Genomic DNA, 16,625 nt, shown 5'->3' with positions numbered 1-16,625 from the left:
AATATTATTCTATCTATCGCGCAAGTGAAGAAAATGAAACTAGACGTATAAGCCTATACGTGAAATGGCAATACGACTTCAAAGTAACCAAAAATGTATTTCCTTACACTGAGACAGTACATATTTCACGCTTAGTATTAAATACTTATCTTGGCGCAACTACCTAGAAATAAGAATATTATCTTTATTAAATATTTAGCCTATATAACTTGTCATTTGCATGTAGGAAATAGTGTTGGGAGTCTTACCTGATTTACATTATCTATTTGCATAGGAATATAAACTGCATTTACTACAATCGGGACCAGAATTAACAACAACCATTTCCAAAGAAGAAGGTTTGAAGATGTATTACGATATGTCTATAATAAGGAGAATAGAAAACACCGCTTCCCAGCTTTACAAAGATCGGCATGTTCGCGGATTTCTACATTTATACGTCGCCCAGGTATTACTAATAATTCATGTCAAATTATCACATTGATCTATTTAGTAACATTAAAAATAAAATGGTTGTTGTAAAATATTGCTATATTTTAACCTTTTAACTCTTTTTTAATTAAAATATATTTTAACTATTTTTAAGTTTAAAAAAAATTCCATGATGAAACTTTCCAGCCAATTAAACATGATAAACATATAGATAGATTCAGAAATAAAATACCTTATTTTGAGTGGTGATAGTCTGGGCGATTCTAAAGGAAAATCATTATATAAACATGTCTTATTCTTAACGGTTTTGAAGAAAACCAATCGAAATCATGAAGAATGGGAACAGTACAGCTGATGGTAAGTTAAGAGATTGTTACCTGCATAATGTGTTTAACTGTCCCTTTGTCTTTACACATACACAGCATGTTCAAAAATGTCAACATCAATCTCAATGCATTTTGCAGCTCGTGTAGCCACGTGCCGTGTTGCTAATTTGAGCTGGTTCCTTAAACACTTAAACACGGGCAAGGAATTCCTTCCTTTTATTACTTTGTGCTTGTAGATTTCCTTTTTAGCCAATTCCAGAAACAATAATCTAATGGTGTAAGGTCAGATGTCGTCGCTGGCCAAGAAATGACCACCGCGACCGATCCAACGCCCAGGGTAAATTTCATTGAGGTACTGGATCACTGGTTGGCTGCCACCTTCCTGACACAGACTCGAAGTCGGAAAGCTAGAATGAGACTCACCCCTTCAATCCATAAAAATCGCTAACACATTGAACTGTATGCTTCACAACTGGAACGGACTCTAGCGGTCTTATGCGGCAGAGACTGAAGCAGACAGGGAAATAGATATTGCAGTATCGCTGTCTTTGTCTGCAGCATGTCGTCCTATGGAGTTGTCTGTGTGGTCTTGAACGAACTTAAATTTACATTCTCTGATTTATTTTTTTCAGCTATATGAAGCTAAAAGCTGCTTAAAATTGTAGAATGGTGACTTCGTGCATAGCATTTGGGTGCAACTCGCAAGATAAAATAATTAAAAAATAGACTCTAGTAACTAAAGCTTATTGATGAGTTCATTCTGATACTTAACATATACTGCGTGTTCAGTTCAAAGTGTGTCATGGCTCGCTGTATGTCGTCATGTGGCTAGCCTGTGAGCCTAGAGAATTCAATCTTCCTACACTTCCGCAGAGGCGTATTACCTAAATGCGAGAGAAGTTGCCTAGCAAGTACGGCGTTCATTCTGAAGTGCGCAGAGTCCGTGGATACCCACGGACTCTGGAAGTACGTACCGATACGTGCGGTAACCCCGGTAGTGGCAGGAATGTGAACTGTTTGGAAACATGTACTGAGGTGAGTTTTTTTCTTACTGTCGGGATATGGCGAGAGAGTTAAGACGATTACTTACGTATTTGTTGACATTAACTTCGATGGTCAACATGGACACGGAGCATTTGATTTGGGTTGTGGAATGTTGCGGTATGCAACGGATGATAACAAATACCCTGCGTACGACTTGCCCGCGCAAAACACAGTTCGAAAGAGGTTATGGTAGCACACAGACCGTACAGACCGCCATTTGTTGCTACGACGTTCAAGTTATACAGTACACGTTCTCAAGTTCATATTGAACGCCTCGATTAATAGGCAACTTCTCTGACATAAAAGCTGAAACTCGCTTCAAATCGCTGACTCACAATAGTGACGTCATAACACACTTTGAAATGAACACCCAGTACAGGCCTACACATTAATTATCATACCGAATCTAATATATCGGATCATTGTTGTGACATTATGTGTAAAATGAATCATATAATTGCACAGCAAAATATACACAACCTTATTTTGATACATATAAATATTTAATAGTCCTACTGCATAGCATTGATGTTTTACCATGTCAAATTTTGTTTATTGTACATTCTAAGGTAAATATTCAGTAAATACAAGTTTATATTATTTATTATCAAATAAACATCAACAAAGCGACCGGCGTAACTCTGACGGTAGCACGTTTGCCTGCTGATCCGGAGTTGCGCCTAGTCGTGGGTTCGATTCCCGCTTGGGCTAATTACCTAGTTAAGGTTTTTCTGGGGCTTTCCTCAATAATAAGCCGAATGTCAGGTAATCTATGGCGAATCCTCTATCTCATCTCGCCAAATACAATTTTCCTATCACCAATTCCATCGATGCCAAACAACTCAGTAGTTGATACAGCGTCATTAAATAACCAAGTAAAAATCACAAGCATTGTGTTCTTAGTACATTTTATCACCATTTACAAAAGGAAAAATTCATGGCCTAAGTGCAATCAGTTTCACTTTAAATTGAAATATATTAGCAGGCACAATGGACGCTAATATAAATAGTAATATCACAAATTTTTCCTCAATGTAGTAGAGTTGTTCATTAAGGTTTAAAAAAATGTTGAAAATGATAAACCCTGAAATAGGCCTACCCTTCAAAATATTAGAATGGCAATGAAGCTATTAACCTGTAAAAAGTAGCACTATATTTATATATCTAAAAGAATTTAACAATGTGTACACATCTTTCAGTACCCAATAGTCTAGTTTTTGAAAATTAATTTTAAACATTTTCGCCAAACTTCTCTGTTAGCCCACTATTCTTCTTCCAATCTTCTTTGAATCCGTGTAGTATTAGGTCTCCCTCTCTTAAACCTCTCGGGCGGCAACCATTCCAACACTTTCTTTGGTAATCGTTCCGACATCGCAATGACTTCATACAGGATACATTATGTAACAAGATAATTTTTTGACTGCAGAAGGTTAAAAGATCAATGACTTTAAAATTCCATTTGACATAAACCGAAAACTCATATTAAGAATCGGGTTAGAGGTTTTCAAGCATTTAAACAAAATTAATATCTAAAAAATTCCATTTTATTCCCATCTAACGCCTCCAGCGCAGTATTAACTATGTGAAAGACAGGGATAGCAATACTTCTCTAGTGCGGGTTGTATACTTTCCTGCCGGCATCACCCAGTAGGGCATGGAAGCCGTTCCAGTTGTGAAGCATGGAGTCAAAATGGGCTGACATGACAAAGACGATAGTACAACCACAGTCTAGTACAGCCGCGGCGAAAATGCGACTCACGAGCACATTGTGGCTCGCAGTGCTTTTCTCTCGCTTCCTACCTACAACCCCCACCCTCTCACTCACTGGAGTCAAACTCCGTTCTATTTGTATTTGTCTCGGACCTGCGAGTGGCGTATCGTCGCAATATCTCTCTCGAAACCATGTACCTCTATAAAAAACGAAAGTTTCAAGTAGGATGGGAGGATGCATTCTTTTGCTTACAATATATGAAAATATTAAATGTATGATTTGTTCACAAATATTACTACGAAAACGGTTGTATAACATAAAACGGCATTATAAGTTACTACATGTTACTGATGAAACATTAAAAGGTTAAGTGTTATTATTATTATTATTATTATTATTATTATTATTATTATTATCATTATCATCTCTGTACGTCGATTCTTTTATAGCAGATGTACGAATAATGCGGTTAGATTTTCAATTTAAACTCACATATTTACAATGTGACGTTAAATGAAAGCTAGATGTAAGGACTTGACAGATATTGAACTTTTCAAATCTTTGGAAAAAAATAAATATTTGAAGCTTCGTTCTTTCACTTACTCTGTTGAAGCCATGTTCGCTGTAACTTACGTTTGTGAAAAATTATTTTCAACAATGAAAGTAGTAAAAATCAAATTTAGATCACGACTGACAGACAAATACCTTCGTGATCAACTACGATTGGAAGTAAGTGACATAATTCCTGATTTTTAAACTTTGTCGCAGAGACATTCTGAAGACAGTTAATTTTAGGTTGTGATAATGTGTCCTATGTTTTCTTGTTCATTTCTTTCTTCGTTACACGTCCTAAACAACTTCCCCTTCGGTTGTCCGCCTCCCTCCATAGGTGCTATGCACGTTGTAGCTTACACAGTGGCTCGGAGCACCATGGCCTTTTCGCCACGGCTGGTCTAGTATATACAGTCACGAAGCTTGAGTTGTGAGGGTACTAGGAACAATTGATTGTGCAGGTACTAATTTCGCATTGTCTGTGATGAGGCGACAGTAGCCATCCTAGTGGTTAGCAACCACAGTCTACTATATACAGTCGCGAAGCTCAATATGTACTAAAAATGCAAACATGGGTAGTTGCCCACCACTAGGATCGCTACTATCGCCTCATCATCGCAGATCTCTCTCCTTGTAGACGAGAAAATATGTTACACTTTCGTTGTGTTCTTTTGGAAAAATTAACACCTTCCTTCCATTATTGAAATATTAATTGCATAAAGTTAATTTATTATTTTAATGAAGCATATTAAATTCCACCATAAACTCGAAGATACCTGCAAGAAATAGGTTAATATTATTTTTGTTTGTGCAAAACGAACTGAAATTTACTACAATCGCTTCACTCATTCAAGATTATAGCGAAAAAATATTAATTTTCATTTCCCTTTACAACAATAATAATGGAAATATGAATTAATGGAGTAACTTACATGTACCGGTACTTGTAGTGTAGGCTTACGTAGTTAACAAAGTGGGATGAGGTTAAGTAATAATAATCACACCAGAATTGGAAATAAAACGTGATCAATAAATTTTATTGTAACAGACTTTTTCTACGTCTCTAGTAAAATAAGAAATAAAAATAACAACAAAATTAACAGCTATAATTAAAAACATATCCTTTGAAAAAAAAAAGTAGGCCTAAGCAATAATAATCCCACCAGAATTGAAAATAAAACGTGATCAATAAATTTCATTAAAGCAAACTTAATTTTTCTACGTCTCTAGTAAAATATTATTATTCCAATTATTATATTTTAGCCATTAACATTTTCATTACAACCAATAACGAACATTTCATAAGCATCAATGTGAAATACGTAACGAGCTAGCACTCGATGGAAATACGACACAGTCCAAAGTCGACCGTGGACAGTCTATTGTTTCTAGTTGCTAACCGCTTGGAGCGCTTTATCACGAGATTTGCAAAAAATCACCTCAAGCTTCGCGACTGTATATAGTAGACTGTGTTAGCAACTATCTATGGATGCATAGCCTATTTACTACCGGAACGTATTGAGCTTCGTGGCTGTATATACTAGACTGTGGTACAACTACGTCGTTTTGGTTGTGTCTGCATTAATGTGAGTCATTATGCGGATGGAAAAAAAAGACATTCACGTCTGTTGTTTTCAAATAGCAGTTTCTCGCAAACCATTGGGATTAATACAGGGACATCATTTTATTTTTACTAACAATTGTAATATTAACCTGGCTATACCTTTGAATAGTGGTTGAAAACCGAAAACACCGTTTGCTACCCCCTTCCACGACTGGAGTTCGATGATACTGGCGTAATATACAAACAAATCACTTTACTAGGTACAGGAGGGAAGAAAAGTAGTTCATCCATTTACGTAAACTAGGAAATATCACGCTTTTGAGTTTGATAATTTTAATTAGGTTTTTTGTTTAATCAAAATACAGTACAGTATTAATAATGAGTGTTTTTACTCACAAACTGAGCTGTCCATGCGGACATATTCATTATGTAGTGTATATTATACTGTCTACAGCACATTAGCGTACACTATAGAGAATGAAGTTAAATTGAAAAATAATCATAATATGGATATTTGAACACATTTTTGAAAATTATGGCCGTTCATTTCGATACAGGCTTCAGTTCTAATGTGCATATTATCTCACTATAGACTATTGTACCTAATTCCAATTACCAGGTTCGTACTTCGTATCAGTAACTCATGTTGAAATAATTTCTGTACCTACTCTATAAAAGAGTACTGTCATTGCAAGTTATCTTGAACCTTACATCCCCTAAGTCTGTCTTTGGAACTGCTCGGTACGGCATGTACTCATCAACGTAACGACACGGCAAGGATGCCCCTCCCTCGGGTAACGTGACTCTTTTCAGAAAACGTTGGTTCTTTTACCTTACGGCTCTCTACTGTAAAAGAACTTGGTTCAATACAGACATCATCTTCTCTCGATACTCCGGTTTTGAGAGGAGAACATGGTTTCGTAGCAAGCTTTAATTAACCTGTAATAAGTAAGTATTTAAATATAATCGTGTGTACACTCCTCTCTCATCTGGGCTGGGGACCGGCAATGGCGGAGTTACTACAGCTACTTCTATACATTATATAGGCCTGCATGACTTATACCTTCAGCTAATATGTACATATTCTTATAACAATATTTTACAGGCTTATTATTTGAATTTACATTAATTTACAATTATACACAATCCATATCCCTATCATTGCTGCCACCATCGCTTGTTTCAAAATTAATTATTTCGCCAATGGCATCATCCATTCGGAATTATCTTCTTAATCGTAGGTACTACTTTCTGAACACGATAGAATTCTTCGATTGTATCCCGAATAACATATTGATCGAAGTCGTCCACTTCAACTTTACACAAGTCTAATTCTGGAATGAAATAATATGTTTATTAGAACTATAAGAAAATAATAACTTGCAACAGTAATTCATTATGTCGCTCTCAATACACACACTATTGTACATAACTATTATAGCAATAATTTCTAAACATTAGGGCTTCTTTCCCGGAGTAATGTGAGGTTCATTCGGTTGTAATTCAATATTATTTTTAATTCTCTTCACGGAACTAATACCTTTGCCAGAGTATTTAGCCGCTCTCTCATATTCCTTAGCAAGAGGTTCCAGCAAATATATGTTTAATTTTTCCTCCTCGCAACTCTTAATTTGATTATATTTGCGATAATTTCTCTTTCTCCGCTATGGATAACAGCGTTACTTTTTCTCCGCAGTGGTATGATTTCACCATAATTACTACCCTGTGGTTGCTGCTCCATGTTAACACTACTGGTACGCAGTGAAAGAAATAATACTATGTTTCTGACAAGAGATTATGATGCGGAGCATGCGCAAACAACTCAGTTGGCTCCACCCGCGTTACGCGCTTCCTTCCCTCTGCCCCTCTGTCCCCGCTCAGAAGGTTCAAGATAACTTGCAATAACAGTACCTTACGTACGTACTGTAAATTCAATCTTCACTTCTGCCCGATCCGAAAAGATAAAATTACTGAGACATGTTATCTATTATCCGTCCAAGTGGTTATGTCGCAGGGTCGTAGAAAGAGGGGAAATCACGTGACAGTTAATTACTTAACGAGGCCCTTTTATTTAAGTTATTTTAAACAGTTGTATAATATAACGCAGACGTCCAATTCTTAACAGAAATTAATGTTCTCAGAAAAGAGCTAAGTCAGCCCAGCCACTAGCTGGCGAGTAAAATCTGGTGGGGAAACCGGTATACGACGTAGGCAAACAGACGACAGTACCTGTGCGAAAATGATTCAATATTGAAAACTCTTTCGTCACTGGAAAACGCGAACATATTTTGGAACGTACTGTTTACTATGACCGTAAGGCTACTATGACTGTATATGCGGTCTTGGATCTGTGTGGAGGACGGCTGAACTTCATTAGTAGAAGGGGTGAGAGTGAAGTACATTAAAAAACTCAGGTACAATAAAAATTGAAGTAAAAATAAAATGATGTCCCTGTACATAATATTTAGGCATACATAAAGTTTTTCCTTTGGAATTCCGTATACTACCACCTCTCAAAATACGGTGAATATGAAGAAATTAATGTGTGTTTAATGAAAAGTGTAATTTAATGGTACTGTTATTCTTATAATTATACATTGTATAACAACTTTTCTCAGACAATACTATTTCAGAGAACAGCGGAAAATGTGAAGTGATTGCATGTTTCTCTTAGGAGGCTTGTTGTGTGGGTATCAAGTCAGTAATGAACCCTGGCGATTGCGTCACGACAGCCTACCGATGCCATGGGTGGGCATATATGTGTGGAATTGCAGCTCGAGCTATTCTCGCGGAACTAATGGGCAAGGTTACGGGCTGTTCTCGTGGAAAAGGCGGATCTATGCATTTGTACAGCCCCTTATTTCTTGGAGGCAATGGTATTGTTGGAGCCCATGTAAGTTTTTCCTAAGTTAACAATAATAAGCATAACATTTTACCAGGGGCGATTTCTCAGTGCATGCTATGCTTGCTGCGCAAGCTCAATATTTTCGTAGGATGTGTATTTCTCAAAATGGGATTACGTATATTAAAATTTATTTTGATTTTTGGAACATTGTATAGGCGTAATACCATCCTCAGGTTGCACACCGCAAGTATCGCAACGCTTGCTCGTTTCTCGGAGCTACAGGAAAGACGTAGAAATAGCGAGAATATGATGCGCGCGCAAGTGCCTTCCGTCCTAGGCGCACATGCTTCTGTTATGTGTTGTTTGAAGCTCTGGTCCGAGAGCTACACCAACGACTATTTAACGTTACACAGAGCAGTATTGACAGCGGGAATGTGCTGTGATTTGCGAGTGCAATGTAATTGTATGAGCGGACTGCATGTGTTAGCTCCTGCATGTATTATTAATTCTTAAACATTAATTTGAAGTATTGCAATGAGTTCGGAATTGTGTGTTATTGAAACCTTATTATTAAATCCATTTTGCCGAAGGACTATTCAAGAGAAGACACATTATAGAGAATATGTGCGCTCGTTCAGTGCAGCTCAATACAACAATGTGTCATTGGTTGGCAGGGTCGAAAAAAACTAAATAAACTGTTTTGTTGGGCACGTTTATATTATATCGAACTTCTACATCTGATAAGCGAATATGATCCATGACTCACAATGATTTCATAATTATAAAATAAATTATTTAGGCTATATGGGTCTGATTATTTTTATTAATTATGAATTATTATATCCTTCCATCTTCCCCTATGAATAAAAGAGCAAGCCTAACTTTTGTGACTAGCATTCGCCCCTGCATTTTACCTGCTATTAAACATTTTACGTTATGGAGAAATAAAACATGGAAAAAAAAAAAACGATTACCCATTACACTACACATTACTTGACGTTTTTGAAGACAAATTCGCTAGCCTGGCAAAGATCTTAGTAAAATATTTTAAAACAATACAATTTTTAAACGTTATTTTGGTCATTGATCACCAGGCTCTTTTTAATGAACCTGAAGACGATTCCTAAGAAGCAGTTAAACTTGAAATTGTAGTTTATTGTATTATAAAAATTTACCGTGTGAAGTAAAATTATGACATTTCTAGGAAGATAAATGTAAAATAATTCGCGGGTGCTCGTGTAAAGTGGGTTAAGTCAAATTGCAAGGTATGTAAACTTCTCTCCTTTGGTACTGAACAAAACCCCTTTGTCACAAAATATGGAGCACTGTAACTGTATCATAGATGGAAGAATAACTTAACCTCTTTAACACAAGAGAAAAGTAATTGTGGATAGTTCAAATCTGTACTTATTCCAGTTTAGCCAAATCAACTTCCCTTTACACGAGCACCCGCGAATTGTACTAGGGTTATACTGGAACATCAATTTATTATTGTGCTTAACTCGTTCCTCAGAACTGTGACTGTTATCAAATTTATTATTATGGAATCATTCAAATGTAGCCTACTTTTAGCGACAATGTATTCCGAAAATAAAACCTGAAGTCAAAGACAATTGGGAAGGCGGTCGTCTGCTATCCTTTGCGCGTCGAGAGAAACAGATAGAGAGAGCAAGACAGAATACAACATTGCCACATCGTACTTAACGCGCAAGCTCAATACAAAGAGCACAAGAGAGAATTTAAATTCTCAAAAGACAATAATGACATTAGCCGCTGATTACTGTAAGTATGATACCAAACAAACACTCTTTTCTTCACTAACAATATTCCCAAAACCACATACATGCTTCTGCAGTCGTTCCTTGCGTGTTGGCTATGTTGCAGCCAGCATCATGATGGCCGGCAGCGTTCTGCTCGTCAACGTTTTTAAAATAATTATACACCTTAAACACTATTTCCCGCGCCTGCCTGTGCAGTACTTGTCTTTTTACAGTCTTTCCTTCCATTTATTTATCTTACACACACACACACACACACACACACACACACACACAGTGTATGTTAGTTTTACTCATTCAATGCATTGAAATACACACACATGAACAAACGAACTCGTTACAGACTGATTCCGATTGGTTCTACTATACAAGCTTGTAACGTCACGTGTCAGAAATCGCCAGAAATGCTACGGTGCATACAGTGAGCTCTACACTAAACATGCGGCACCACCGCAATGTTCTTTCATGTCTGAAAGCGTGACTGTTGGTGAGGGTATTGCTCTCTCTTTCTAACTAACGTCTTTCAATTAGTCTTTCGTGAGGTTGATGTTGCACATGTGCAGTAAGCAATAAAAAATACCGTTAGTGTACTATAACATTCACTGCAAGAGAGACAGGACAACACTATCTTAGAAAGAGATAGCAATACGCTCAGGTACTCAGCATTCACGTCACGCTTTTAAAGCATTGAGTTGTGCCTCCAGTTCAGTATAGAGCTCAATGGACGCATATAGCAGATGACCCCTTCCCAAATGTCGTCGATTCTAGCAACATAATTATAAACATAACTTGGAATAAATTTATGTGTTACAGGAAATATCATCCCATAGCACTGTCACTGTGATTAAAATATAATTAAATACATTACATTTCTTGTAGAATTTTAACAGAAAAGCTTAATAATTTCGAGTGTCGTTGGTAAATGCCCCATTTTTTACTATAATGTCATCATGAGCTTCCATTCCCTTAGTTTCTACAGACAATACTGGTTTTGCAAAGTTTTGTAATTTGTTTTCATCAATGACATAGAATTTTGTAAACGCAAATCATTTAATTGCAAATGATACAGGGTTTGGGATGAATCACCTTATTTCACTTGAGCTGGTACCCAACTTTCCCCATACGAGGTCAGCTTTACTTCCCAGTTTAGAAGGATCCATGGATCCATGCAATTCTGCCAACTATACAAATAAATAATAATTGAAAACAAAAGAATAACCAAGAGAGAAGAAATAACAGTAATAGTAAACAAAGGTGCCTGCCAAGATAAGACGGGCCGGTTATTTGTGTCCAATTTTGTATTTAGTTTAACTTCTAAAGAAGAAACACTTCTATATATGTTTAATGTTTCCACACTCCCACCATTAACCTATATTGACATTGTTGTCTGGTCAACTGTCCGAAGGTTGGTTTGGATCTCATAAGTGACACCAATAAAGCATCACCCATGAGGCAACTAAGCCAGGAGATAATGGGATAGAGTAGCCAGTTCCTTTCTCCCTCCATTGCATACACTGTCGACTAGTAATATATTACACTAATCAGACTTCAGATGTATAAAACAATATTGTTCTTCCCCTTGCTATCGTCAAGTGTGATGTACTGCCTGATAAAATTAGAGTCCGGATTTTATGTAATTATATATTCTGTTCCTATATATGTAGCTATAAAGAAGCTAAAATGTTAGCGAATCATATCAAAGAGATCATTATTCCGAAGTTTTCAGTTACATATTTTGGTGCATAATAAATATTTTGGCATACATTACGTATTTTTATATAAGGATATTGCATATTTTGAAAGAATACACATTTTTTTTTTTTTTTTCACTAATTTTCCCTCTACTTCATTCTTAAGTTATAAGTTTTAAAATTGTTTATAAAGCTTATCCCTTCGTATCTAGCGCATAAATAATATAATTTAAAAATTGAAAATAATAACGTATTCTGTCAAAAAATGGACATCTCTTTGCAATGCTAATAGTTTGTATATCCCTTAAGAAGTAATGGTAAAGTAGGAACAATTGCCAATGCGAAGGGTGGGTCATTGTACTGCTAACGTGGTGAAGGAAAGAGCAGAAGTTACCCTATGGGTAGGACCGTTTTTCACAAATACCCCCAATTAGTTGCTCTAAAAGAAAACAACAGTTTTTTCTGTTTTCTTGAGAAGCTTATTTCGACATCAAGTGATACAAGTACAGTAGCTAGTCTACTGCAATTCGCATCCAAGTTAAAAGACTGGATTTCAATTAACGATTCCTTTACTACGATGGTAAGATAGTGTTGTGCAAAGTGTGTGACAAACGCATTGAGTGCTCCATGAAATCACAATTAGAACAGCATTTAAAAATTGAGCTTCATGTGAGAAATAAAAAACGTGCTCCATCGAAAAGAAACAATTTTTTCTTACACAAGTGATGCTGAAACATTCGTCTTCTACCAGTGAATTTCATAAAAATTTGTGCATGGCAATGGTTGCTGCAAACATACCATGGTATAAACTTGGAGTTCCAAAGTTTCAAGCATTCCTACGCAAATACTGCAACTTCAATATTCCGGATGAATCAACACTCCGGAAAAATTATTTGAAATCCTGCTACACTGACACAATGGAAAGGACTAGAGCTGAACTTGATGATTCCTACATATGGGTTCCATTGACGAGACGATCAGTGACAGCAGAAAATATGGAAAAATGTTTAATTATTAATTGCGCCTCCAAACAACTTATTAAATGAGGTTGAATCACAGTGCACATGTAATTTTTTATTAGTACCTGTATGCAAAAATGCATCTAATAAAGTTTAGATTTTAAATTACATATTTTTTATTTATTACATATTTATCTACATATTTTGCCATTTTTAGCTACATATTTATGTACATATTTCTCATTTTGATATTACCGGTACATAAAATCCGGGTTCTACTGATAATAGATGTACTGGTACATATCAGCCAGAACCTCAATCAGATGTCTTTTTGACATTACCACAATGTATTTTAAAGTGGGATTTTCCTTAAATACGTGAATCGCTTCAATATTTTTAATTGGTTCTTCTGGGACTTTTCAAAGTATTCCTTAAAATGGGAATGTCGAAATGAGGTTTTAACTGTAATAAGAGTAGGAAAAAGGTTTCAAGTGTGAAATTAAGTCTTCAGTAGGTAAGGTTTTTGTCATGACAAAGATTTTACTTAAAAATGAGGATTACAAAAACTGAAGTCTAAGATTTGTTTTCTAATCAAACTTTTGCTTTTTACTTGAATTTTAATGGGTTCCATCTCACACGGCATTACAAGGTGATGAAATGAAATAGCAGACTTACCGGTACTGGTCAAAGAAGGAAGCAGAGTTTACAAGCAACACAAAACTCACATCCGAACTTGATATAAAACTAACTAAAACATTACCGATACTAGATATAAAATGATTAGAAGAAACTAACGTTTCAAAACACCAAATCCCCATACCTGAGGGTTGTAAATTTATTATGATTTACTAATTGAATGAGCTAAAAGCTCTAACAAGTTTCTGTTGGGAGAAAGGATAAAAAATAGAGAAAGACTGCACTTTCATTTGATACTTAACGTCAGTTTATTTTATATTTCCAGGTTCCTGTAGGAACTGGAATGGCGTTTGCATATAAATACCTCAACAAAGATAATGTGAGTGTCGTGTTGTATGGTGATGGCGCAGCAAATCAGGGACAAGTGTTCGAATCTTACAATCTAGCGAAGCTGCATTCACTTCCAGTTGTCTACATTTGTGAGAACAACAAGTTTGGCATGGGAACGAAAGCTGAGGGTTCATCTGCTAATACAAAATATTACACACGCTGCGAGTACATTCCAGGTTTATGGGTAAGTCTTAACAAATACAAGAAATGTTTTATGTGATCTGACTGTGCACGCTCTACCAGTAACCCAGCAGAGTAGAGAGTGTTTTTTTCAGTGGAGGATATTTCATGTAATGTGTTCATGTATGTTTGTATTCTTACCTTGGTATTATATTGCACAACAATGGCCAAGTTTGCCAATGTATGCCCATAAAATATGATACATTATCATTAAATTTATCTTTTTAATTACCAGTGGTGATTGACTCACGTATAAGAAGAAATGTTGAAACTGTGGATTATAAGGTTATGTAACTTCTTTTTCATGGTAGGTGGATGGGATGAATGTTCTGTCAATGCGAGAAGGGATGAAGTTTGCCTTAGACTACTGTCGAAAGGGTAATGGTCCATTTTTGATGGAGGCTGATACGTATCGTTACCTTGGACACTCAATGTCGGATCCAGGAACTAGCTACAGGACTCGTGAGGAAGTAAAAGCAATTCGTGAAACACGTGACGCGATAATGAGCCTCAAAGAGAAGCTTATTGCAGGAAAACTTGCTACAGAAGAGGAGTGTAAGGTATGTTAAAATCGAATATGGAAATATAGATTTTCCTAGGTGATAAAGCCAAGGAGTCTGCCTTTTTCAAAATTGATGTGTTCATTTCAAATGCTTATTTCTTCTGGCTGATAGTGTCTTGACCAGTGACGTACCATATGCAGCATTTCTTTCAATCATCTTCTTCTTCTTCAGCTTCAGGGTATAGGCCTCAAGGCCTGTTCCGACTTCAAAGGATGATGTCATCTATCCAGCGGGTTCTAGGTCTTCCAACGCTTCTCCTACCAATAAGTTTGTAATTGAGGAGGATTTTAGGAAGTCTATAATATTCCATACGTTGAATGTGTTCGTACCAGTTTTGTTTTTGTGCTTGTACCCGCTCATAAAGATTATATATCTGTAATCTATTGCATTTATCTTCAATTTTTTGTTTGTCTAATAATGTGAGGCCTGCAACACTTCGAAGAAATTTCATTTCACTGCTTTCTAATTTTCTCTTGTTATTTCTGTTTAGTGTTCAATTTTCGCAGCCATAGGTGAGTAATGGGACTGCAAGTGTTTTATAAAATTTTATTTGTATTTTAGGTAACGTTTTATTTTTTAGTGTTCTTATAATTGTTCCACACATACTTTGAAATCTATTTATTTTTATATCCACGTCTTGTTCTTTTAAATATGTAATAGTGCAGCCTAAGTATTTGAAAAATGATACCTATTCTATAATTTCTTTATCTATGACGATTTTACATCATAAATGATCTGGTCCCAAAAATGCCATAGTTTTAGTTTTTTATTAGAAATTTTTAGATTATAATTCATCATACATGTTTCTAGTTTGTAGACAGCACGCTGTAAGTCGCTTTCTGACATTGTAAAAATAATTTGATCGTCAGCAAACAACATGGTGTTAATAAATAGATTATTTACCTTTAGTCCAATTGTAAGATTTCTCTGCCATTCAACTATGGCTGCATCGATATATAATTCTTTCAATCATGTTTGTGCCAAATCATAAAATTGCATAATTAATTATGTAGCTTCTTGATGTGCTTGAATCCAAACCAAGATCTTAAGCATCTTACTGTGGTATTGTTTCCCAATTTTGTTTTCACTATTGCGTTATTTTATTGAGTGAATTTATAAATCAGGGCAAAGGCCTCCTGCTTTTGTGCAGGATGAGCTCTTAGAATACTCACTGTAATTCAAATTAATTAGATTTTCACATATTCAGCAATATTTTATATTAACAGTTTGTTGTGTGTCGAATTATCGATTCTGCGCTCCGAATTACCGATAACAAGCTGTTTGCATAACCAGAGTCTGCGTGTGGCTCGGCCAAGAGTCGGGTAGTAACGCTGCAGTTTCTCTACAATCTAATTATCGGTGCATTGTTTATTTCTGCTAGAAAGTCGGAAATTGTCATAGTACATTTGATGTTTGAAAATGTAATTCTGAACTGAACTATTTGTTACTCAGGCCATAGAGAAGAAGGTAAAGGAAGAAGTTGAGGAAGCAGCGAAACAAGCATTGGATGACAAGTTTTCACCCACAGAGGAATTGGTGGCTGATGTATACAGCAACCCAATAAGAAACATTACTCGTGGGGTTGCTCCATGGGACATGCACCCGGTAAAGAATGTAGGCAAGCCTATTAATACAACTTGATATGTTCCACGACGTACAAAATTTATAGTGTTACATGTTCATGTTTTTCACTGTTGATATTATTAAATGTTAATATCTGTAATATTTCTAAATAAAAATTGAAATTTAATACCGGTACGATATTTTTAAATTTATTTCTCATTTAAATACCTCCATGACACGTAAAGCAGAAAATATTCTGCACACATTTCATGAGTTTACAACTGTTCAAGTTCATTATAGATGACAATCTAAGTTTTTTTTTTTACCAGATAATTGGCCAGTTTGTCCAAGAAATGTTTAATTTTGCTTAACGAATGTTAAATTAACAGTC

The 16,625-nt window shown here is 35.8% G+C and overlaps 1 protein-coding gene across 1 annotated transcript; it reads left to right on the top strand.

The window, feature by feature from the left end:
• Nucleotides 1-300: 300 nt before the first annotated feature.
• On the top strand, nucleotides 301-16,422 carry LOC138701905 (probable pyruvate dehydrogenase E1 component subunit alpha, mitochondrial). The gene is made up of 5 exons (XM_069829269.1): nucleotides 301-448; nucleotides 8,304-8,522; nucleotides 13,864-14,112; nucleotides 14,420-14,668; nucleotides 16,124-16,422. Exons 1-5 carry the CDS (start codon nucleotides 347-349, stop codon nucleotides 16,310-16,312), a joined length of 1,008 nt encoding a protein of 335 aa, XP_069685370.1. The 5' UTR covers nucleotides 301-346; the 3' UTR covers nucleotides 16,313-16,422.
• The last annotated feature ends 203 nt before the right edge of the window (nucleotides 16,423-16,625 follow it).

This window comes from Periplaneta americana, chromosome 6 (assembly GCF_040183065.1).
Source record: "Periplaneta americana isolate PAMFEO1 chromosome 6, P.americana_PAMFEO1_priV1, whole genome shotgun sequence".
NCBI classification, from domain to species: domain Eukaryota; kingdom Metazoa; phylum Arthropoda; class Insecta; order Blattodea; family Blattidae; genus Periplaneta; species Periplaneta americana.
This window is presented reverse-complemented; position numbering and strand designations above follow the sequence as displayed.

What these genes read in the sequence shown, in the direction of transcription:
- LOC138701905 (XM_069829269.1), top strand. Translation starts at nt 347, where the DNA reads ATGTATTACGATATGTCTATAATAAGGAGAATAGAAAACACCGCTTCC. An exon ending in AGTACATTCCAGGTTTATGG is followed by an intron (nt 14,113 to 14,419) that starts GTAAGTCTTAAC and finishes TTTTCATGGTAG; the next exon opens with GTGGATGGGATGAATGTTCT. An exon ending in CTACAGAAGAGGAGTGTAAG is followed by an intron (nt 14,669 to 16,123) that starts GTATGTTAAAAT and finishes TTTGTTACTCAG; the next exon opens with GCCATAGAGAAGAAGGTAAA.